The sequence below is a fragment of the Lagopus leucura genome, unplaced genomic scaffold (genome assembly GCF_019238085.1).
Source record: "Lagopus leucura isolate 7727_CA_CO unplaced genomic scaffold, USGS_WTPT01 Super-Scaffold_73, whole genome shotgun sequence".
Lineage (NCBI taxonomy): Eukaryota > Metazoa > Chordata > Aves > Galliformes > Phasianidae > Lagopus > Lagopus leucura.
Window position 1 is genome coordinate 65,314,488 of NW_024962252.1, and position 23,396 is coordinate 65,337,883.

Here is a 23,396-nt window from a genome sequence, read left to right on the forward strand (position 1 = left end):
GCAGTTTGAGCTGCCATGACTCCATTTCTGTGCCTTTCAATTCTTTAAAAACACAGTGGGTGTCAGCAGTTTCAGTTTTGCCTGTCTGCTGTTGAAACAAGAAAGTACTCATATTGGGAGCCAGAAATTACGTATTTTTCCTGTAGAAAAAGTAATTGACTTCCAAGCCATTCTCAGTTATTGCATGCATTGAGAGACCTAAAAATGTACCACTAACTCAGAGAGAAGTCACTTACTGTTACATATAACTCTGTTATTATCTTTTATATGAAGGTCTTTATTACAATAAATTAATGCAGCCAGCAATAGGAACTTAGTGCAGAACATGTTTTTTGAAGAAATACCCCATCGGGACACATGTCAAAACAAGTAAAGCTGTTTGGAAATATGAATCTCAGGAGTGCTGTATGCGGTGTTTTATAACACCACCCTTTTGGCTCTAAAGTCATCAGCTGTACTCCTTCACTTCGTGTGGTGTAAGGCTGCTGAGTTTCTCAGTTGCTCGCATGCTTTTTTCCAAGATCACTGTGCTCTGAAGTGTGCTGTGAAGTCCTGCTCCAGTATGAGGGTAGATGCCACCCCCTGTGAACCGGAAGACTTGCCACCCCTCTGCTGTACTGCTTTTTGCGAGACATCTTGAAGTTAGAACATGCTGAACATGGGCTGCTCTGATTTTGTCTTAAACAGACATCAGCAGTGCTACTAAAAAGGCAAACAAACTTTGGGCAGAAAAGATTCACCTGTTGTTGACACAGGGTACTCAAAAAATGACCGTAAGTATTTGGAAAAAATTTCCTTTATGAATCTCAGTTTACTTAATGCATCTAGCAGCAATTTGTGCTGTGTGTCAGCTTCTCTGATGTGTCAGTGAGTTCTATGCTTTCTTTTTGCATATCTTTCCTTCTTTTCACTGATTAGATGCTGAATTGATAGTATCTCTTTCAGTAGCCCCTGAATCCCATGCTTTCCTATTCCCAGCTGCCCCAGCATCTTGTCACAGTGCTGAACGGTTAGTATGTAGGCTGTGAGGTTATTTCCCTTGTTATCTGTACTACGATTTGATGCTGCTATTGAGTGAGGTTTTACTGAGCTGATCAGTTTTGCCTGTGGCCCAAGGCCATGGTATCACCAGCAAGAAAAGCCACAGGCTGACAATGTTTTTCTAGCTGGAACCACGCATATCTTTATGTGGGGGTTTTCTGACCATTCACAGACATGGAAGTATGTATGTTCTAACATATATATATTTGGTTATACACACTGTAACACTGGTGTTCGTGCAGCCAGTGTTATCACAGGGGCATTTCTCCTCCTTGTATTGCCCCATGTCTTGCTGCTTCCCTCTCCCAAGACACAACAGTGCTGTTTCCCCTCCCATCAGTGCTGTGCTTCTATATAAGCATAGGCAAAACCTGAACATTTCAGAAGCTGAGGCACCAGCTGTTACAGAGGTGTTTTATTCTTGCCTGCTTTTATGTCTGCCTGCACCAATGGCTACAGAACCCTGATTCCCAGGAGGCCAGCTGGCCAGCTTCTTGCAGAAGTTGACTCTTCCAAAAAGTAGCAGCGGGTGCAGGTCACAGCTGCAGTGTACAAGCCGGATATAAATCAGAACAGGTTAGCTCAAGTTATCCGCAAACGATTGCTGCACAGTTTCAGACACCACAGGCCTTTCTTGCCCCAAACTTCCACTGACGTCAATGGAAATTTTGGCTGATGACGGAGAGCAGTGACGATGTTGACTCCGGCAGTGAAAGGCTTGAGAGCCCAATGTTTAGGTTTCTTCTCCCTGGGTTTGTATACGCTGTCCCTCACCACGCACCGAGCACCGTGCAAGTGCTTGGCTGCATTTACCTCAGCTGAGGGGGGGATGTGGGCCTGGGGCCTGGCCAAGCTCTATGGGAAGGCTGCGGCAGAGTTTCACAGCCAGCATCCAGTCCTGCCCTTGGTAGCTGCTTTTCCGTGCTGAAGTCCTTCACTGCATACTGTGCCTCTCCAGCCTGCTGAGCTCACCTTTTATTGCATGGCACCAGCACATGTTGCCGGAGCTCAGGTGCAGTTCCCAAATGGCAGCTGGCACAGCGTGGCCCCCTGCCTGGAGAAGGCTGCGTTATGCTGCTCTTCGCCTTGCCAGGGAGAACACTGCCTTCAGGGCAGAGAGTCCCAGCTACTTAGTGCTCATTGGCTCTGTGCAGACACTAGGTAGGTGGGATGCACTAGAACAGCCTTCCTGGAGTCAGAGCAGCTACCCTACCAGGCTGGAAATCTGTGCAAGCAAGACCTTGGTCATGTCAGTGCCTCTGGCTGTGTTCTCCCTGTCCTCATCATGCCTTGGTGAGTCCAGGAGGAAGATAAGGCCATGCAGTGCACGCTGAACGTGATTGGCAGTGTTGTCATCAAAAAGGATGGTCAGCTGCAGTCACAGCTCCCATTAGATCTCCTGTCAGTTTGTGTGATAAAAGGTACTCATAGCTTTGGAATGACTCAGTCTGCCTTTGAGTCACGGTCTTAATATCCATTCAGCACCCTACAGGCATCCCATGAATGTATTGCTTTTTCAACAGAATACGAGGGTGGAATCAAGAGAGAACTTGTAAGTCAGATTCAAGGACAGAGTGAGAAAAAGAGTCCTGTGGGGAACATGTAGGTTTCTGGGGGTTGATGTGGGGTTGCTCTGGCTGTCTCTAAGCCAACTACATTGTCGGGACAGTGAGAAAGATTGCTCAGAATGACGAAATCCACTTGATTTGTTGAATGAAAAAGAAAGAATGTGAGCCACCTGCCCACTATGCTGTGACCTGATCTTGACCAAGTCTTCTGCTTGTGCTCTATGTGGTCACTCTACCAGCCTCCTGCTGCTGTGGAGGAAGGATGGTTAGTCCTGGTTCAACAGGCTGACTGCTCCTTGAGCCTGTGCTTTTATGTGCTGCTGTCAAAGCTGGCAGTCCTTTCTGTGTACTCCTTTTCAGCCCAACGTCAGCCTGGTAAGGAGTCTCTTGCTCTCACACCCTGCTGTGCAAATGGGCCCATCCGCTGACTCTACGCAGCAGCAGCTGCTTACTGCTTGCACCACAGGTTCATCAGGACTCCCCCCCTTGCACCTGGAAAGTATCCAGTCCTCTCTCTACTCCCTCTGCTTTGGGCAAATGTGTCATCCAAGTGCCTACTGGCCTCCAGTGGGCTGGGATCTGGCTTAGATTTAAGGCAGATGCTGTGTGCTGAAGCAGGTGAAGTCAAGGGCAGCATCCCCTTGTGGACTCTGTAACCAGCTGCTCCATGAAACAGCCTTTGAGCAGCTCCAAAAAGCTCAGCTCTGAGTACATCCAACTGTGATGTGTGTCTGGTCTACAGGTGTTTGGAGTTTACATGTAACAATAGTATTACACTTTATTTGCATAAAACCAATAATCCAGAAAAGTATAAAGCAATTTAGACTCTGAATACCTCTAGGAAACTGCTGGGTAATGCAGCATGTGAGAAGTGCAACTGCTTGATGGCTCTGTGCACTGTTGCATTAAAAGCTTCTTTCTGCTAGCAGTGCTTGGTGCATTTTCTAAAATGGTATTTTCCTCTCTGTGCTGGTGGAAGTCCCTGCGTGCTGCAGGCGGAGAACAGTGCCAGGCTTCTCAAGAAAAGGTGCTGATGTCCCTTGGTGTCATCATCAGGTAGGAAGTACTGGGAAGACTAGAGACCTACACCCTGAGGAAGGACAGTCCCAAATGGAAGGGACAAGGGATTAGCTGCTGTAGTCATGACGATGAGAGGCATCAGTGGCATTGGGCAGACACTTCTTCATGCCTTTGCAGCCCAAGGTTCTCACAGCTGGGTTTTGCTAGGACAGTTTGTACTCTGTGACTTTTCCTTGCAATCTGGTCTTGTACTTTTAAACTGCTGCTTGTTGTTGTTAGTTTAAACAGTGTCTCACTAAGGCTTCTGAGTGCACGCTAAGACTTGTCTTGGAAATATGTATTCGTGTGGTTTTTAAGATTTGTATTATTTGCTTCTTTTGGAGCCATTCTGGTGTATTATGTAAAGCCATAGCAAAGCATTTCCTGGGACCATTTGTTGTGCAAATGCATAGTTTGGCACATGTACAGTGCTCAACAAAACCAATTGCCTCTGTCACTCTAGTTGGGAGAATTGAGATCAGCCTGGAGATTTTTTGTTTAATTCAAGAGAAGACGTTTTTCTCATTTCATTTCCTATCCAAATGAGTTTCAGCAAATGAGATGGAAACTCTTTGAATAGTTGAAAGTATAAAGGCAGAACATTGGCTCCAAATTACAGGTAGAAACAAGTACTGCTCAACGTTGTTAAAAGTGGTAGCTGTACCTGGATTGGCTTCTAGGGTCATTTTTTGCATTTAATAAAATACTTACAGATAAATATGGGCATTAACAAACCATTGGATTATTTTAAATAATGTCAATTTCTGAGGAACTGCTTAGTATCTCAGGTAGTTGTTTTTCAGTTTGTAAGCAGGTAGGTTTGGTGACAAGCTTCAGACCTTAACTTCTTTAAGCTTCACTTCAAGCCTTTTTCTTCATCCCCAGAGCTGAGGAAGACAAGTGTACGGTACCTGATGTCAGGAGCTTCTCCATCCTTTCTGAGTTTCAAGAAAAATCTTGTGGTGTCCCAGGCACATGGAGGGACAGCAGGGTAGGGGACATTGCCCCTGAGGCCTAGCGGGGATGGTGAGAGGATGTACTGGGCACTGACCTGAACTCATTGCCAGGCTGCGAGCAGAGTATGGCACAGCCATGAGCAACCTGCTGCTTGAGCTTGGTGCTGCATCGTCAGATTTGTAGACATACTCTCAAACTGATCTGACCCAATAGCCCAGAGCAATCAATTCAAGGAACTTTTCCTCATGTAATCTGCTGTGGAAATGGTGCTTTTATGTCATTCTGCCCTTGCTCTGTTGACCTTTCTAAGGACCCTTCTAAGGACACAGTGGTGCAAGCTTCACCTTTTCCATGGCTGAGACTCAGAAGGTGCTACAGGCATGCTGGGCACCTCTGCAAAGTGCTGAGGCTGGCAGGTTTATTTGCAGTGGTTCTTGACCTGGGACATGCCACAGGAGCCTCCATGCAACTCTTCTCCTGGCACCTGAACCTCCAGTGGCGCAGAAAAAAAGCACATAGAGGCTGTCTTGATCAGTAAGAGAAGTTGGCTGCAAAAAAACAATGCAGGAAAAGCAAGGCCCAGATCTCAGAAGGTGCAGCCTACAGGCATTCTTCGATACGTGTGGACTTTCGTGCTCCGTGCCTCAGCATTGCTATCTGTAACATGGGGATCAGGAAGCAGCCTCTGCTTGCACAGCTCTAACATCTGCCCACCCAGAGGCTAATAGTGATGTGACTGCAGTCCACATGGGCACTGGTATGAGGGAGAGGGAAGTGGAGGCCTGATCCCATAGTTTAGGAAGCACACGGTGTACATTCCTGGAGGGGAGCTTTGAGGAATATTTTTGCCTAATTTATATTTGTTTCATCTCTGCACAGCAATCTTCTACCTATCTTGTGAACATAATGTAGGAGGAATGCTATGGCCCTAACAGGGTAAATTATGAAAAAAAATCTTTCATTTTGTTCCCTTCTTTCAACTGCCACAGCACCTCAGCTGTGCTGTTGGCTTTTGCTTACTGCAGCTGGCTTTCAGGTCCTGCAGAAGACGAGATGTGACATTTTGGTTCGTGACTCTTTTTTGTGCATTGAATGGAGAATGTATGACTGTTAACAGTGTTGCTGCAGACTATTTATCCATGCAGGCCTCATCAGTGCAGGGATCAGCAAAACATGTTTTGCCTGCCAATCTCTAATCAAGAAGCCAGATTCCCTGGCACGCTGGCTGCTTTGCTCTGCTCTGGGGAGCCTTTGCTCACTGGTGAAAATCAGGAGCTATTTAGCTAAATTCAATTTGCAGGTACGCACCTTGCAAGGTCAAACAAAGCAAGATGTACAGACTACAAAGAACAAAAATCAACCACTGGGAGCAGTGGCAGAAGAAAATATGCTTTGGTGAAGGCTGCAGTATGAACACTGACAGTGAGAAAATTGTAGCAGAAGTCAGCAGGCTGGAAAGTGATGATGGAATTGATGGAGTGACGGCATTGGTGGACGAAGGGAAGGCGACCGATGTCATTTACCTGGACCTGAGCAAGGCCTTTGACATGGTCCCCCACCACATCCTCATCTCCAAATTGGAGGGAAGTGGATTTGATGGGTGGACGACCCGATGGATAAGCAATTGGTTGAAAGGCCGCAGACAGAGGGTGGTGGTCAATGGCTCTATGTCCAGGTGGAGGCCGGTAACAAGTGGTGTCCCCCAAGGGTCTGTCTTGGGACCGGTGCTCTTTAACATCTTTATTAATGACATCGATGAGGGAATTGAGTGCACCCTCAGCAAGTTTGCTGACGACACCAAGCTGAGTGGTGCGGTTGATACGGTGGAAGGAAGGGATGCCATTCAGAGGGACCTCGACAGGCTGGAGGGCTGGGCTCGGGTGAACCTGATGAGGTTCAACACGGCAAAGTGCAAGGTTTTGCATTTGGGCCGGAAGAACCCCAGGCACCTGTACAGGCTGGGAGGAGCGGTCCTTGAGAGCAGCTCGGCAGAGAAGGACCTGGGGGTCCTGATGGACGAGAGACTGAATATGAGCCAGCAGTGCGCTCTGGCAGCTCGAAAGGCAAATGGGATCCTGGGCTCCATCAGGAGAGGGGTGGCCAGCAGGGACAGGGAGGTGATTGTCCCTCTCTACTCGGCTCTTGTGAGGCCCCACCTGGAGTACTGTGTCCAGGTGTGGAGCCCTCAGTACAAGAAAGACATTGAGATTTTGGAAAGGGTCCAGAGGAGGGCGACTAAGATGATCAGGGGGCTGGAGCACCTCCCCTATGAGGACAGGCTGAGGGAGTTGGGCTTGTTCAGCCTGGAGAAGAGAAGGCTGCGGGGCGACCTCATTGCAGCCTATCAATACCTGAAGGGAACCTACACCCAGGAGGGGAGTAAACTCTTCAAAAGGGCTGATAACAGCAGGACTAGGGGAAATGGTTTTAAGTTGAAGGAGGGAAGATTTAGGTTGGATGTTAGGGGGAAGTTCTTTACTAGGAGAGTGGTTAGGCCCTGGAACGGGCTGCCCAGGGAGGTTGTGGATGCCCCGTCCTTGGACGTGTTTAAGGCCAGGTTGGACGGGGTCCTGGGCAACCTGATCTGAATGTGTATGTTTGGTGGCCCTGCCAGGCAGGGGGGTTGGAACTACATGATCCTTGGGGTCCCTTCCAACCCGGGTGATTCTGTGATTCTGTGTGAAAGTGAAATAGCTGGCTTGTTGTAAAGCACATATGCATTCTTCCCAGGTATTTCCTACCTTACTACATCTACCCCAGAAGTGTAATGGCAGCTTCAATGGCTTATTCACCTTTATGGCATAGTTTGGCTTTGCAAAGAGTAGCAGGAGGCTGAACCCCTGGGCTGGGGGAACTGCTTGTGTGTGTTTTGTCTGATTCTTGTCTACCTTCTTCTTTGGGATATGGTCTTATTTGCAAAGAGAGGTGAAAAGAATTTCTTCCAGTTTGGGCAGAATTGCATGCATTCATTTGTATGAGGTTCAAAGCAGTGAGAAATATCCCAGCTACCTAGCAATGCATAAAGACATAAGAGGTGGTGGAAGGTGAATATTGTTAAGCATGTAATTGAGTTCACTGGGGGGAGAGGGAGAGTTTTAGTGTCATTTTTTATTTGCAAGCTTTATTTGATTGTTGCACCTGTTTTCAACATGACTTAGCATGCTTATTTAGCATGTGATTTTGGCACCAATTGCTTGCCATTAACCTCACTGGGGATGCTCAGTTCCAGTGACAGATATTTTGATAGCCTTGTTGTGCTGCAGACACGCACAATGGGGCAGAGCTAATTTGCCATTTGCTGTGTTAATGAAGATACACATTAAAAAGATTATGAGGAAAAACAAGAACTAGATGTGAAGGATTATGAAACAATAATTCAGAGTGAAAAAGTAAAAGCAGTGAGAACTCTTCGTTTGACTTTTCCAACCCAGTCTTCCACAGCCTTTCACCACTGCCTTGCTAATGCCTTGCATTTACTTTGTAAAATGATTACTGTGATTAGAGCAAGCCTCCAGTCCTACCATGTGGAGACACACAGTACCAGGCATGCACTGACCCTACAGCAGCCCATAGGGTTATGGCCTCACTGGCCATAGCACCAAGCAATGCTGCGTGCCCATGCAGATGCTGCATTCTGCTTAAAACCATCACCTCCATAAGCACATCCTCACAGCACTGCCCAAGTCTGCAGGCACAGCTGGAGTTCTCTGTCCTGCACAATTGCAAGGGGACAGCCCAGGTTCCCCATCCATCCTGCAAATTTGGGATACTGTGGGATGCTGAGTGCTTATGGACTGCTCCTGGGCTAGTGTCTTTTGTCTTTCTTAACAAGTTACGTTTTCATTAGCAGATGATGATGTTAAAATATCCATAGGCAGGCTCCTCTGGTGCATCCAGGCATGCCTGCACAGTCACAGCTGTTATTGTTAGAGAGTCCCCATAAAGCATGAAGATATACACTGGGTACAGAGTGCCCCGGTGGGCCAAATGGAGATAACCAGACAACAGGAGGAACTATGTCCAGAATGTTCTGTCAAAACATCTAGAGCTGAAGGTTTTTTAATCTGAAGTGGTTTTTGCGCCAGCTGCTCTGGGATTGCTGTGTTATTGTGTTACCTCCCAGCCCTGTCTTGCTTCTCATGATTATGGTATTGAGTCATCCTTCACAACAGGACCACGTTTCTCTTAATGCTCCTCAGGCTTCATTGACTTACAGCCCCCTTACAGCCTGGTGCTCGATGGGAGAACTGTGCCTGAAGAGGCCTTCTCTGGAAGCCGCAGCCTGCAAAAAGCAGTCCAGAATTAGTGAAACTAGAGAAAACAGGTACAAAGAAGCATTACTGTGGAAACCAGTGAGAAGAGACTCCCAGAGCAGGGAATGCAGCTCAGAGCCTTGAGGCAGGCCCAAGCACAGCCCAAGCCCAGTGATGGCTGCTGCAGCAGGCACTGATCTGTTTTTCTCCTTGTCTTTAAGGTGTGTGTCCTTCTTCCCCCAGAGGAAAGGACAAGAAGCAAGAGTGAAAAGAAACCCGTGTGTTTGCTGCAGACTGAGACTGGCTGGTGTACTAATGCTGCCTTTCCTTGTTGTAGGGAGTGCTGCCGTTTTTTTGGAGACAACGGCTTGACTTTGAAGGTGTTTTTTACCAAGGCAGCACCCTTTGGTGTTCTCTGGACACTCACAAACTACCTTTACTTACATGCAATAAAGAAAATAAACACTACGGATGTCTCCGTGCTGTTCTGCTGCAACAAAGCGTTTGTGTTCTTGCTCTCATGGATCGTTCTGCGGGACAGGTTCATGGGAGTGAGGGTAAGTGACTCCTTAGCTCTGTCTCCTTCTCCCTCTCTCCCTCTGCCTTTCCTTCCCCTTTCCCAGAGCAGTGGCCTATGCAGCGGCAGCACAGAGACCCACAGAGAGAGAGGAAGAGCCTCTCCTGCTGTATTTCCCAGCAGAAATGAGGTAACCTGCTCCAGACCAGGGCACCAGGGCTGCCTGCTGTCTCCATGCTGCTCTGAGCATACAACGGCCTTTGCTTGTCTCTGTTGAGTTAAAGTTTTCCAAGGGAACTGGAAACCTCACAGCCCCTGCTGCCATTCTGGCAGCCCTTGGCACACAGTGTCCTTTGGCAGTGGAGCCGAGCAGATGGCACCTGGCATCCACCATGGTGACCCAGCAGAAACCAAACCAAAAGGCCCCATGAGTCCCTCCAGCCTTAGCACATCAGCAGTCACGTGTTAATATAACAGCAATCGCAGCAGTAACACCTATATTTTGCCCCCTGTTTGAAGAGCTCTCTGCTCATCAACCCGAGTAAAGCTTTCAGTGCTCAGGAGAGGCTGCGTACCTTACTGCTGAGAATTAGCTTTGCAGGAAGTATTCCCCTCCAGCAGAAGGCTTGGACAGCCTGCAGGGTTGCAGCCAAAGGCAGCTCACAGTGCTGCACAACACCCTGCCAACAGCCTGGCCCTGCCAGCTGGTGTCTGTGCTCATCCATCCAGCTTCCCAGGTAGCGGTGGCCAGAAAACAGATTAACTGAGTTTTGCTGAGTACATAAGCAAGGGTATCCCGAGATAGTCCTGGAGGCAGGGAAGTGTCACGTTTATCCCAGCTGGCTATGCTGGCCATTTTGACCAAAGTGAAAAAGTGTGTGTTGTACTGCTGCTCATCGATCCTGTGGCACTGTCAGTGAGGAGCACAGTGCTGGTTGGTCTCGGGGGAGGAGGTGTGCAGATGGGCAACCGCTGCTCTCTGCCCTGGCAGTTTGCTACATGCCGTGTATGTGCTCTCTCCCAAAACCACCTTAGGACTCAGAGCCTTTCCTGCCAGCACCAGGGGTTTCTTAGTTGTATATTATTGTCTCATACATGCTGCCAGGACCCGCTGATGGGGAGGCTCTGTGGCAGAGACGAACCCACTCTTCACCTCAGTCCAAGACAGGATGCTCAAGGCTGGCCTGCTGCATGCTGCCCAGTACAGCCTCTCTTTCACAGCTCTCCCTGCACCCCAGCCAGCCAAGGGAGCTGCCTGTGAGGGCAGCATTTCAGCTCCTCAGGCACCAGCCTGGGTTGATATTCATTTCCTACCTCAGGACAGGGGCAGATGATACAGAAGTACCACCCTCTCACGTAAAGCTGCTTTCACATTTTTCCACACTGGGGGTTGTCCAGTAACACTAGCTTTCTTTCTTTGTCTCCAACCAGATCGTGGCTGCTATATTTGCTATTGCAGGGATAGTGATGATGACGTACGCGGATGGGTTTCACAGCCACTCTGTTATTGGGATAGCCCTGGTGGTGGGCTCTGCCTCAATGTCTGCTCTCTACAAGGTAAGCACAACTGGGTCTCCCCACAGGAAGGTGTCTGGCCCACACTGCTGCATACACACTCCCTTCACAGTCCCCTTGCCCCCAGCAGAAACAAGACATGGGAAGCTTCTGGAGCTAGGCTGCCTGCCTGCCAGTGAGACTTACAGCAGCCTGTGTGGCTTTGTCTTGTAGGTTTTATTCAAACTTCTGCTGGGCAGTGCAAAATTTGGAGAAGCTGCCTTATTCCTGTCCGTGTTGGCCGTCTTCAATGTCCTCTTCGTTACCTGTATTCCTGTCATCCTTTATTTTACCAAAGTGGAATACTGGAGCTCTTTTGACATCGTTCCTTGGGGAAACCTCTGCGGATTTTCAGTTCTCTTATTGAGTGAGTACACAGGGAGCCTTCGGGCTGCTTGGGGTGGAAGAACATGCCAGAAACTGGACTCTGGTGGAAGCTACAGCTCTCTGACATAGTGGAGCCAATTTTCCTTCTTCTAAGTTTTAGCTCAGTAAGTCATGGGGGGTCCATTCCTAGGTGGAAATACAGACCCTACTCCTGCTGTTATGGGCAAGCCCAAGCATTAAGGCCATTGTTAAAAGGGGCTGCAAGATTTCACTACAAATCTCCTTACCACTACACCTTGAGATCATCAGCATCACCAAGCCTTTAGGCCCTGCCCATCAAGGCCAGCCTCTGGTGCCTCTGTTGACAGAAAGAAGTAATAGCTAATGGCCATTCCTAATTGACAAGCACCTTTTAAAAATGTAGCACTGCCTGAGGCTGATGGGGATTTGGTAGCTGGCCACCTGTCTTCTGCTACAAAGGGATCTTGGCTTGGACAGGATGCTAAATCCAGGCATTATTGTTTCACGATCATCAGAAGCGTGATGCTGTTCCTTGCTGAGCCAGATGTGTTGAGAGTGCTGACAGTTTGTCCCTAAAACGGGTAATAGTTTCACATCACCTAAAACATTCCTTTCTGCTGGAAATTTCTGCTCTTCTCCAACCCTGTCCTGAATCACTGCTTCTTTTACCCTAAGTAGTCACAGTACATGTACATGTATTACCAGAAAGCTGTGCCTGTTGACCAGTACTGGCTAGGTTCTCTTTAAATAAATAAATATATGAATACATCCAGATGTAAGCAACTGTTTGGCAGAAATATCCTACAGGAGAAGTATTTCCTTTCAGCAGAACCATAGAATGGCCTGGGTTGAAAAGGACCTCAAAGATCATCCAGTTTCAACTCCCCTGCCACAGGCAGGGTTGCCAACCACTAGACCAAGTGGATTGGTGCAGAAAGCTGGAAGGGCCAGGAGTCCACCTGTGTTACCAAGGATTACACTGTGAGATGGGTTGTGGCCAGAGCTCACCCTGATTCTGCCATTGGCACCAGGAGGACAGAGCTCCCTGTGAACAGCAGCGTCCTGGGCAGATCCCTGCTTTCTGTGTGGAAAACATACAGAGGGAGTAATACAGCAAAGACATTTCAAGTGACGTTCTCTTTGCTTGGTTTCATGGTAGTAAAAGGTGGTTTTCTTTCCTTCTTCAGCATTCAATATCCTACTGAATTTTGGAATTGCTATTACGTACCCCACCTTGATTTCTCTTGGAATTGTTCTGAGCGTCCCAGTCAATGCAGGTAAGGATTTCTGACTTCTGCATCTTGATGACCACACGAGATCTACAGCCTCCCAGATAGTTGCTGGGGGTAAAAGCAAAGACCTCCATTAAAGACATTTTAAATCTTCTCTTAGAAACTGATGGAGATGACACTGTTTAGAAGTGTATACTCTAATTGTTAAATACATATTGTAGAATATTGCACAGCTATTACAATTTCTAAAATTGCTTTTTAAGTTACTGCCTGGAGAAGGTGGGTTATTGAAAAACAAACTAGATTTGAAATCATCTGTCTACAGGCTGGAGTAAGACTTCTCTGATGAAGTAGAAATCAATTCGTAATGATTTTTTTTGCAAGCAGGCTTAATGTTAAATTGAAACAAATATAATTGCTTACCCTCTAGAACAAACATGTGCCTGCCCTGGTAAATAATATTGCAGGTGTAGAGACTGCAGGGCTGTGAGGGTAGACAGGGGAGTGCAATCCCAGCCCAAGCCTTCTTGCTTAGCCATCAGAATAAACAACAACCCATTCCTATGTTGTCGTTTATACTTCCTTGCTCCTTAAGGGAATGCGGGACTTGCAGGCAGCGCTGGCAGGAGGCTGCCTGCTGAGGCTCTCTAGTGCTAGTTAAGGGAGTGAAAAATCCCTCCCAGAGCAGGCTCTTAAATCCATGCCTGCTGGCTGCCTTGACAGGTGCTTGCCTCCCACAGCTCCAGGGATACACAGGTGATCTCAATTCAAAAGCCACAGCATAAGGGTTAGGGAGCATTTTCTGAAGACCTCTGCTTAGCGCTGACAAACAATGGTAGTGCAATGCCTTTTCACTCCAAAGCAATGCTGGCAGCAGGTGAAAGGCTGCTGCAGGCCCCAGCTGTACCCATTTGTACCCTGGGCCCCCAGGCCTGCTCTCCACTCCCACCTGGGTTGTGCCATGCCCCATGCTGAGCCGGCAGGCAGAGCATTCTCCTGCTCATCCAGCCCAGCCTTAGGAGCCGGGGAGGGGGGAGGGAAGGGGGTACTGCCCTAACGCTTTGTCCCACGTAATAACACCAGTTCAATGTCCCACACAGTTGTTGATCACTACACGAGTGAAATTGTCTTCAACAGTGTCCGAGTCATCGCCATCGTCATTATCGGCCTGGGCTTCCTCCTGTTGCTCTTGCCAGAGGAGTGGGACGTCTGGGTAATAAAGCTCCTCACTCGTCTCAAAGTCCGAAAGAAGGAAGAACTCCCCGAAGGGAACGGAGACGTCACTTCAGGACTGCCCAACAAAAGCCGGAGAACTCGCCCCTCCATGTCATCCTTTGCTCATTAAATGCTCTTTTTACCAAAACTTTGTGGTTACCTTACACACGATGACGCAAAGGTCTTTTCTTGGGAAGAAGCACACCTGACCACCACGGTGTACATACCTGTACAGTTTTGATATGATCACCATCTAAGGCATCGAGTCTTGGCATGTCCTGTTTGCTTGTACCTTTTTCACATCAGACCTTTCACTTAAGTAGTACACTGAAAAAAAAAAAACAAACCTGCAAACCGAGAACCTCTCTTCTCTTTTTAAATGAATGTAACATATAGTCAAAATATATTTGCGTAGGTTATTTTAAAGAATGGTTTTCATGAGAAGCGGGGCAGACGTTCTGAGCGTTAGGTACCGAATGATGCATTGCACACTGTGATTTAAAAGAAACTAATGCTATGCTACATCACGTGTTTATTTTTGACCAGAGCTATACTCTGAAAGTTTTAATGGAACCAAAAGGGAATCTTTTGGGGGACAGGAAGATGGGGGGGAGAGTAGAAGGAAGGAAGGTTGGAAATGACCCTGCATAGCTCAGCACGTGCTGTGCTGGAACCGGAAGAAAATTCAAGTACTAAAAGCACTTGCACTAAAGTACTAGCGGGAAAGCAGTCCAGAGCCCAAATCTCCTTGTACTGCACATGGATGTAGTTCATGTTTAGAATCATGCAAGAGAAATCCAGTGCCTTCTACAGAACTCTTGTCTTTATCCATGGAGAACCAGGCTCTGCTGTGAGTGGTGGCGCTGCAGGCTCAGGCTTCCAGCCCTGGGCAGCCCAAGGTCCCACTGACACCAAGACATGCCCAGCTCTGTGGGCTGCAGGTTTGCACACAGAGGGCCTGGTTCTCGTCTTGCTTGCACAGGTTTTACCCCTGTGTGGAGTTGCACTTGATTAACATTAGTGTGAGGAAGGAAAGTCTTGGTCATGTGTGGAAAAATCAGACTGAAAATGAACAACAGAGCAGACAAGAGCGTGGTTGCTGATGTATGGTCTGAGAACACGGACTAAGGGGTGGATCACCAGTTGCTTTACTCCATAATTGTGAGTGTTAAGAGTTAAAAATGTAATATATTTACATCAAATGTAACACTTTTTATGAAACTTGTAAGCACCAGGATGTTTACTTATGCGATTTTGGTTCGCCATTAAATTTCTATCTGTGATAGATCACATGCTATGTAAAAAAAGGGGGAACAAAGGTTATAGTTTACTATTTTTGAAGTTTACATTGTTGCATACAAAATGAAAAGTGTTCTTTTGAACTGCTGCCATAGCCTAAGGGTCCCTGCTGCCACTGAGGCCCTCTTTGTCTCAGGCAGGGGTGGCATCCACTTCAAAACATTTTAGCAATTCAACTTCGGATTCCATTATCTGTTTGGCAAAGCTAAGTAATAAAAGATTTTAAACTCGGCTTCAGGCAGTGCTGTTTCCCTCTCTTGACTGTACCACCTCTGTGTTGGCTTTACAGTGGGCTGCATCTGGCCAAGGTGATCAGGTGGGAAGGATGAGATCTACAAACCTTTGGTCTGGTCTTACAGCCCAAGGTGCAGCACGGGAGGCCTCCTCCCTGCTCCCAGTCCCACTGCCTTCAACACAAACTCCTGCAGGCAGAGACCATCAAAACCATCTGGGAAAGCTCAGAGCTGTCCTCACTGTGCTTCCAAATTTCTCTGGGAAGCAGGGGTGGGTAAGGTACACTGCATGCATACTGTAGTGCTAGTTATTGGTGAGAAGAAGCTTGGTCTCAAAGCTCCCAGCTTCCAACATACTGCATCTTTGGGTTTATCTTCTTGCCACTGCATGGGAACTGTTGAGTCAAGGCCTGAATCACTGATTGAGCACCTGGGGAAAGAACCCAGTCAGCCTTGGGAGCACAGGTGAAGGCAATTCAGCTGTGTGACTGGAAGGGGTGGAGCTCGGCTGCACCTCTCTTAGACCTCATTTAAGGGCTGACTGCCAGCAGGAAAGGATCTCTGGTTGGAGATCCCTCCTTTGTGGAGTTTCCCTTGTGAGCATCTATCTTCAGGGAAGGGTGAGTACTTTTTCTTTGTAACACCCTTCTGTTGTGCTAGTTCCTTTGTCATTACATCTCCTGTAATGCCATTTCATTGTGTTGATCTTTTTGATTGTTACAGTCGCCCTCAGATCATCCTATGTTCCTCCCCAAGCTCCCTGCTTGAGGTAAGGCCAAGAACAAGTGTGCCAGTCCTGATTTCCATAATCCTAATAAGAGGGGTTTTTTTTGCCATCTCTGCACTGCATTTTATTGTGCTGTCCAGAGGACATCAGAAATGCTCTGAATGATGTTACAAACTGCACCTAATTGCACTTAGTACAGGCTTGTTAACATTCAGTGCAGGTCACAGGGGAACTCGTGCTGCAGTGTCCAGCAGTATCGGTAAAACTGTGATGTACCAAATGCAGCTGACACTGCTTCTGCTGCTTTATCTTTCCAGAGAGCAGCCTAAACAGAGGCACGGGCTGGGATTTCTATCAGTAATTTATTACAGTCTCTTTCTTGTGCAAACTAGATCTACCTATTTTAAGCTGCTCTGAATTACACACATACAAATCAACCAGGTGATCTGACCTGTATTTCTCCAGGCAATATCTTGCACTGAGCACCTGGCTTGAGGGCAGGCAGATGCTCAGTGAAACTTTCCAGACAGTGAAGCCTGGAATGTAACTAGGAGGATGATAAGAAAGTGGCATGTCCATATGGGTACGTGTCTGTAAATGCAGAAACTTCACAGATTCGAAGCTGAAGAATTACAGGAACTGGAGTCATTCCTTCCCACTAGAAGGGACAAGATATAAGAAGGAAAAGAATTCCTGAGAAGGCACTTGGTGCCCCTGGATCAGCCTTCAGGTGAGAGCAAGATTGAACCTTTGTGATCTGGGACCAGTAAAGGATATACTGGATACATACGGTGCCTTGGAGTTCAGGGCTGAGTTTGTAGAATCATTTGAGACAGAAGGGACCTTTAACAGTCATCCAGTCCAAGTCCCCTGCAGCGAACAGGGATGCCTACAGCTAGATCAGGTTGCAGTTGGCAGGGCTCCCCTGCTTGCCTCAAAGGCCAAAGCACAGTGTGCGATCTCCACAGCACAGTGATTCAGTCCTGCTGCTGGAACAAAGCCCGTATATCTCTGCAGGGCAGCACCACAGTCGGAGCCTGGGACCAGTGCTTTGAGCCTTTCATGCCTCCTAAGCCAAGTTGCTTCTTGAATAAGGCTAAGGCTGAGAAGCTGCTTTCATGATCCAGTCCCTGTGCAAGCTGTCCTTGCAGAAACAGCCAGCTGTAATGGATTTTGATAGATAAGTTTAATTAGCTCGTTGCTATTAGAAGAGAAACAAGTGGATTTGCTTCATTAGCTGCCATGTTTTAGGGCTCTTCTGTAGCAGCATCTTAGTTAAAAGTCTTTAACATCAGAAAAAGGAAATTTAAAAAAAGAGCTTAAGGAACTTCTGAAAGCAAAAAGAAAATCAAGTGAACAGATGCCTGCCTACAGCCTAAAAATCTTCTTTTAAAAAGAAATTGCATTCCTAAGGACAGGACCAGTAGATCAAACTAAAGTTTCTGAAGATTAAAAAGCCTCATACAATCTCTTCTACCTGAAACTCCACTGGAGCAGAATGTGTTATCCATCTTTCTATAGCCACATATTTATTCTAAATAGAGTGTCCATCAGCATTTCTCCACATGCATCACAGACATGCTATGATGCAACCAACATGCTTTTCAGTAATGAAGGGCGAATCTTTTAAAGGAGAGTTAGAAGTCTGGAACCAGGGAAACTGCAGAACTCATATTAGTACTGTACTTAAGAACCTGTCCAATACAATCTCTGTAATGAGAAGATTTATTGGAAACTCTTCAGAAATCTAAGTGCAATGCTCGCTGTTCTATCAAGAAGACCAAGTTGCCCAAGGACCAAGCGTGTGGAGAGCTGCTCACCCTTAAGGCTTCAATGAGCACAAAAAGACAACTGAGAGACTTGAGAATTGCTCCCTTCTGCCTTTCCATAGGGGAGAGTGGCCTTTGCTTTTCCTCACATGTTATTTACACCAAATGCAGCTTCTAGTGATACACAAAGCTGGTTTCCAGTAGAGTCCAAGCAGCAGGATTGGCAAGGACTTAAAAATGTGAGCTTCAGCTTTGTCTTTCTGCCCTGCTAGCCACTATCATACACAATGGGCCAGGAAACACAGATCTGCAGCCTCCCAGCAGTAGATATTGCTGTCCCTTTGGCTTCTGAAGCTGCCAACTCCTTAATGACTCCAGCCTGGCAGGCACACACAGGAAGTTGTATAATATTGTCCTTTTGATTTTTGACCAGCTATATGTTCTAAATGCTTTCCCAACATATATCCAAAATCGTGTTGTCTTGTGTTAGTTTGTATATGACCAGAGGCATGTTACTTGTTAGCTTGGCTCCTACCGAAGTTGGCATTAATACTTGGCACAAATGTCTACCATGTATGAGAGCAACATTATCTTTGTGCATGTGAAGGCAAACCCATCCAATACAATGCACTTCTGTGTTACTGAAATGTTTCCAGAGAGAAAAGGTAATCGGTGTAGCTGCTGGATTTTTGATAGAGAATTGTCGGATGTGTTTCAGTCTCAGTGAGACACAGAAATCCATTTCTTAGATTTCAGTGTGTAACATGCCATGGTAATTTGAAGGCATTCAAATGAAACTCATGCCTTTTCTTCTTCCATTGAAATAGCTTTGGAAATCGAAGTCTGTTTGTAGAATAGGGAGATTCCCGGCTCCCCATCTGAGCTTTTCTGCAAGAAATGAAACATCAACACTGCTGCAAAGCAAGCTTGTCTCATCCCTCAAGGGTCTGGAGAATTGGTAAGTGGGAGCTAACAGGAATAAGAATTAGTCTGTGCTCCTTCCTTTCCATCACCTGCTCTTGCAAAAATACTCATTTTCTGTTTTATTCCTCCTGAAAAACTGACCAAAAAATGAACATTAGCATTAAAACCAAGCGCTATAATTAACATAAATGCCTTCATCACCTTAAAAGAATCCTAAATAGCTAGGATTTTTTCTCTGTCATAACCTCTAGGTAGCCTAGAGATTTTCAGACTGCATTCTACATAGTACTCAACAAATGTCCATGAAAGGTTACAAAGAAAGGCAAGCCTCTCCTCAGTAGGCTTCAGATCACTGAATGGAGGTTGGAAGAAGGTGCAAATCACAGTTGTGTCTATCATCAAATTCCCTCCTATGCTTCCTGGACACTCCCTTCATCACAACCTGCAGCTAAGGTCGGACCCTGAAACAGACTGCCTGGAGTTCAAAGAGCATTTGGACATCGCCTTCAGACACAGGGTTTGGATTTCAGCTCAGCGATCGTTGGGAGTTCCTTCCAACTTGGGATCTTCTTAAGCCTACAAGAGAACTGGAAGCGGGCCTTCTGTTTAACCTGATTCTGGCTGTTATTCATCTTCTCACTTCTTAAAAATATCAGTATTAACAGAAACTTAGAAGTTTATAAAGGAGGCTTTCAAAATCTCTCTAGGAAAAAAAATTGGAACTTCTGCCTTCCATGAAATAGTACTGATACTCTTGCAGGGAAACCTTCTCCCATCCAGTGCTTGCCTTCAACACAGCACAGTAACATCTGATGTTTAAAATGAAATGCTTTTGTCTTCATTTAAGTGAGAGCTTCTTAGAGAGACAGCTGCCTTCAGCAATCTCTGTTAAAACATTTCAAAGACAAACAGAAAGAGGTGAATGCTGTATGCAGTTCATAGTATTTCTTAGCTCAAATTACTCATCTTTTGATAATGAAAACACACAATTATGTTTTCTTTAATCATCTTTTTTCCAGGCATAACAAGGAAAGCTGTGAGACTAAAAGAGCGTGAGTTCTATCCTTAATGGGTATCTGAGAGGCAAGAAAATTGAAGAATGACAGAAGTGTTAGTTGAAAGGTACCTTAAAGCCCATCTGATTTTCACTCTATACTCTGCTCTTGTGAGGCCCCATCTGCAGTACTGTGTCCAGGTCTGGAGCCCCCAGTACAAGAAAGACAGACAGCTGTTGGAGTGGGTCCAGAGGAGAGCCACAAAGATGATCAGGGGACTGGAGCACCTCCCTATGAAGACAGGCTGAGGGAGCTGGGCTTGTTCAGCCTGGAGAAAAGAAGGCTGTGGGGTGACCTCAGTGCAGCCTTTCAGTACCTAAAGGGAGCCTACAAACAGGAGGGGAATCAACTCTTTGAAAGGGTAGATAACTGCAGGACAAGGGGAAGTGGTTTTAAGTTGAGGGAGGGAAGGTTGAGGTTGGATGTCAGGGGTAAGTTCTTTACAGAGAGTGGTGAGTTGCTGGAACAGGCTGCCCAGAGAGGTTGTGGATGCCCCAACCCTGGAGGTGTTCAAGGCCAGACTGGATGGGGCCCTGGGCAGCCTGGTCTATGGTGGCTAACTCAGGTAAGATTATGTTATTGTTTCTAGCAAAATAGTTGGGTATAGGGCTATATTGCATCAAGAACACTATTTCAAATTAAATTCACTGAAATTTTATAACGGGTAAAGAACATGACCTAAGGGAGGCCATGAGCCCTTCCATGCAAAGAAAACAAACTAACTGAGCTCTTGCTATCTGTCACTGCTAGCTGGAAACGTAATTCAAAGCCTTCAGTTGCGGCAAACACTTAACGTCCCCCTCCCGTTCAACGCGCCATTCCCACAGGCTGGCTGTTCCCGCCTCCTCGTCTCTCCCAGCGCATGCGCGCTGCGCCGCTTCCGCGCTCCTGACCTTCGCCGGCGGAGTGGGGCGGGCCGGGCGGCCGAGTGCGGGGCCGGCGCATCGCGGCCGGGATCATGTCGGCCCCGACCATGGAGGAGAGGAAAGCGTGCTGGGCGGCACGCGACGAGTTCTGGCGGTGCCTGGACGGGCACACGGAGGACGCGCCGCGGTGCGAGAAGCTGAGGCGGTCCTTCGAGTCCTTGTGTCCGCAGCAGTGGGTGAGCAGAGCGGCCGGCCCCGGGCGGTGCGGGGCGGGCAGTGAGCGCGTGCCGAGGGCAGCTCCCCGCTGGTAGCTTAAGGCCACAACCCCGCCTCTCTCACTCTGCGTCCGCGTCAGAGGTCGGTCCCTGTTCTGCCTCTAAGGTCCCTTCGAAGAGTGGAAGGCCGTACTGAGGTCTGCCCAGAACTGCCTCTTCTCCAGGCTGAACGAGCCAACCTCCCTCAGCCTTCATAGCAGAGGTGCTCCAGCCCGCTGAGCAGCTTCGTGGCCTCCTCCATAAAGCTGCAGTAGCTCCATGCCTTTCCTAGTTCTGCTGCTGGCCAGAGCCGGTGCCCAGTGGCTGCAATGCTTTGCAGGGGGCACTGGGTGTGGGCAAACACGGAAAAGGTGCTGGGCTGACCTGATAGCCACAGCTTCCCCTCACAGCAGTGAGAGGTAGAAGGCAAGGGCCTGCTTTTACAAGCATGAGGAGAGAGACAAAATCCTACTTCAGTTGGGTGTTTGACGACCATGTATGCCCCCATCCTGCTACCATGCTATTCTGGCCCTTATTCTGCTAGTTTCTTAAGCTGAAAATAAGTTTGTTTTTCCTTTTTCAACAGGTTAAATACTTTGACAAAAGAAGGGATTTTTTAAAATACAAAGAAAAGCTGGAATCTGAAGGGTTTCAAGCTCCAGAAACTGCTGGAAAGTCTTAGGTACTGTTCTTATTGAAGTGCATCTACACAGCATAGGTCTGTGGCAGGAAGAAGCATCCAAAAGCAGCACATCCTCTGGAGTTCAAGAACTGGTAACCCATCCATCCTCCTAAAATGCAGAATGCTGCTCTTGCTGCAAGGCCTCACATGTCTGCTGAAAAGAGATGGTCACGGACAACTTTTTCATAAATACGAGGCAAAGAAATGCAGTGCAGGGTTGTTCACAAACTCCAGTCAATGTTCTGCAAGAATAAATGATTATGTGACAGCATTTATTTTTCTTTATATCACATGGACAACTGCTTTTTTCCTTAAGTGGATCTACCTTCCCCAATAAAGCTTTTCCAGCTTTGCTTCCTTGTCAAAAGGGAGTGGTGATGGTATCAGTATTTAATTCATATATGACACTAGCCCCGTATTTTTAAGTACTTGAAAATATAGCTTAAGGCAGATGTCAGTTTAAAAAACAGCAGCTATCTAAAAGACTTCATGCGTCCCGTCCATATAATCTGTAACAGTCATCTTTCAGCCCACTTCTAAATAGGACAGTTATCTATCTCACATTATGGCCTTTTGTGTTATTTAGTGTTTATACTTACCTTACACTGAAGCAACTCCACTAAACAATAAGTTTGACCACAAAAGGCACTTAAATTTACTTATAATACAATAAATTACCTGCACTGACCCTGCAGGTGCAAAATGTATATCCCCTCTGCATGCTGGAGACATTCAACAGTTCACTTCATGTACAGGAAGCTTTGAAGCTTTGATTGTGGTTATCAAAAGGCACAGCTTGAGTTTTGAGCATGGCTGTCACAATCTAACTGCAGTAGAAATCCAGTAACAATGCTGATGTTCACCAAGCAGTACTGTCACACACCACACACAGCCTAAACAGTGTTTATCACAATGCAAGTTTTATTTATGGAGGTAAAGTATTAAGGCATTTAAAAACCACTCTGAACTGCAGAAAACAAAACATGCAAAATGTAAGAATCCTCATTTGCCCTGAGTTGTATCTTTCTCTTCAGAACCCCATGCTGTAGCACCATAGGAAGCCACCTAGATATACTATAAGGCACGAAACTTGGCAGTTATTTCTGTTGTTTGTGCTTGATCACTTGTTGCCTTGTGTATTCCCAGATCAGCAGAGCTCCACTCACATGAACGTTGAGTGACCGAATAATGCCCTGCTGAGGAATTTCCACACAGACATCCAGGTGGTGAATCAGGTTTGCTGGGATTCCTTCATGTTCGTTCCTAGTGAAGAAGAAACAGTGATTATGCCTGGGAGAAGACAGGTGTTCCAGAAAGCAGAAGGTGTGAGAGTCACAATAGCAATGAAATACTGTTTGAAAAATTGTCAGCCCTTAAATATGAGCACAAGTTGTTACTTTTTGTAAAGCAATAATGTATTGCTGAAACAAAAATAAAACTGAATGGACAACATGAACAAGCTGGTATGTAGGAAATCTGGTAGAGCACTTAATGTGTATTTCACTGTGCCAGCACTCCCTCTCTGCCTTTGTTTTGAACTATCCATACACTGCAAAACCAGCCATAACTCAGCTGCCTACTCGTGCTGAGGTCTTGGTACGAGGGATTGTCAGGCTCACCAGTATCCTGCAATGTTTCACCTCTTCAGAACAAGCACATCAGAGGATACCAAATGTTTTCAGTAATTAAAACTATGCTTCTAATTAGAAGAGAACAAGGTGAATATGAGAACTACATTCTGAAGACATACTACATATCCATGGATACGATCCATACTTCCCATTCCTTAGCAAGCCAAACTCTTTGCTGTTTCCCCACTCACTTCCAGTTACAGTTCCACTTT

General features: G+C 46.7%; 3 protein-coding genes across 4 annotated transcripts in view; 2 read left to right on the plus strand and 1 right to left on the minus strand.

The window, feature by feature from the left end:
• The window catches only part of LOC122189234 (putative thiamine transporter SLC35F3), a 50,517-nt gene extending 36,625 nt beyond the window's left edge, over nt 1-13,892 (plus strand). Inside the window, exons 3-7 of one of the 2 annotated variants that reach the window (XM_042888203.1) lie at nt 9,216-9,435; nt 10,827-10,952; nt 11,124-11,316; nt 12,485-12,574; nt 13,630-13,892. In XM_042888203.1, the coding sequence (XP_042744137.1) occupies nt 9,216-9,435; nt 10,827-10,952; nt 11,124-11,316; nt 12,485-12,574; nt 13,630-13,874 (874 nt within the window). In that variant the 3' untranslated portion in view covers nt 13,875-13,892. The remainder of the gene's footprint in view (nt 1-9,215; nt 9,436-10,826; nt 10,953-11,123; nt 11,317-12,484; nt 12,575-13,629) is intronic. The other variant, XM_042888214.1, reaches the window with a different exon arrangement.
• A 6,768-nt stretch (nt 13,893-20,660) lies between these two features.
• LOC122187343 (cytochrome c oxidase assembly factor 6 homolog) lies at nt 20,661-23,009 on the plus strand. Its single transcript, XM_042884775.1, has 3 exons — nt 20,661-20,853; nt 21,458-21,553; nt 22,700-23,009. The coding sequence occupies exons 1-2, from the start codon at nt 20,710-20,712 to the stop codon at nt 21,551-21,553; spliced, it is 240 nt and encodes a 79-aa protein (XP_042740709.1). The 5' UTR covers nt 20,661-20,709; the 3' UTR covers nt 22,700-23,009.
• TARBP1 (TAR (HIV-1) RNA binding protein 1) overlaps nt 22,457-23,396 on the minus strand; it is a 35,457-nt gene continuing 34,517 nt past the window's right edge. Inside the window, exon 31 of the mRNA XM_042874784.1 lies at nt 22,457-22,816. Coding sequence (XP_042730718.1) covers nt 22,651-22,816 — 166 coding nt within the window. The 3' untranslated portion in view covers nt 22,457-22,650. The remainder of the gene's footprint in view (nt 22,817-23,396) is intronic.

Excerpts from the sequence above, each read along its gene's own strand:
- LOC122187343 (XM_042884775.1), top strand. The coding sequence starts at position 20,710 with ATGTCGGCCCCGACCATGGAGGAGAGGAAAGCGTGCTGGGCGGCACGC. Across the intron at positions 20,854-21,457 it reads CCTTGTGTCCGCAGCAGTGG|GTTAAATACTTTGACAAAAG; the intron begins GTGAGCAGAGCG and ends CTTTTTCAACAG.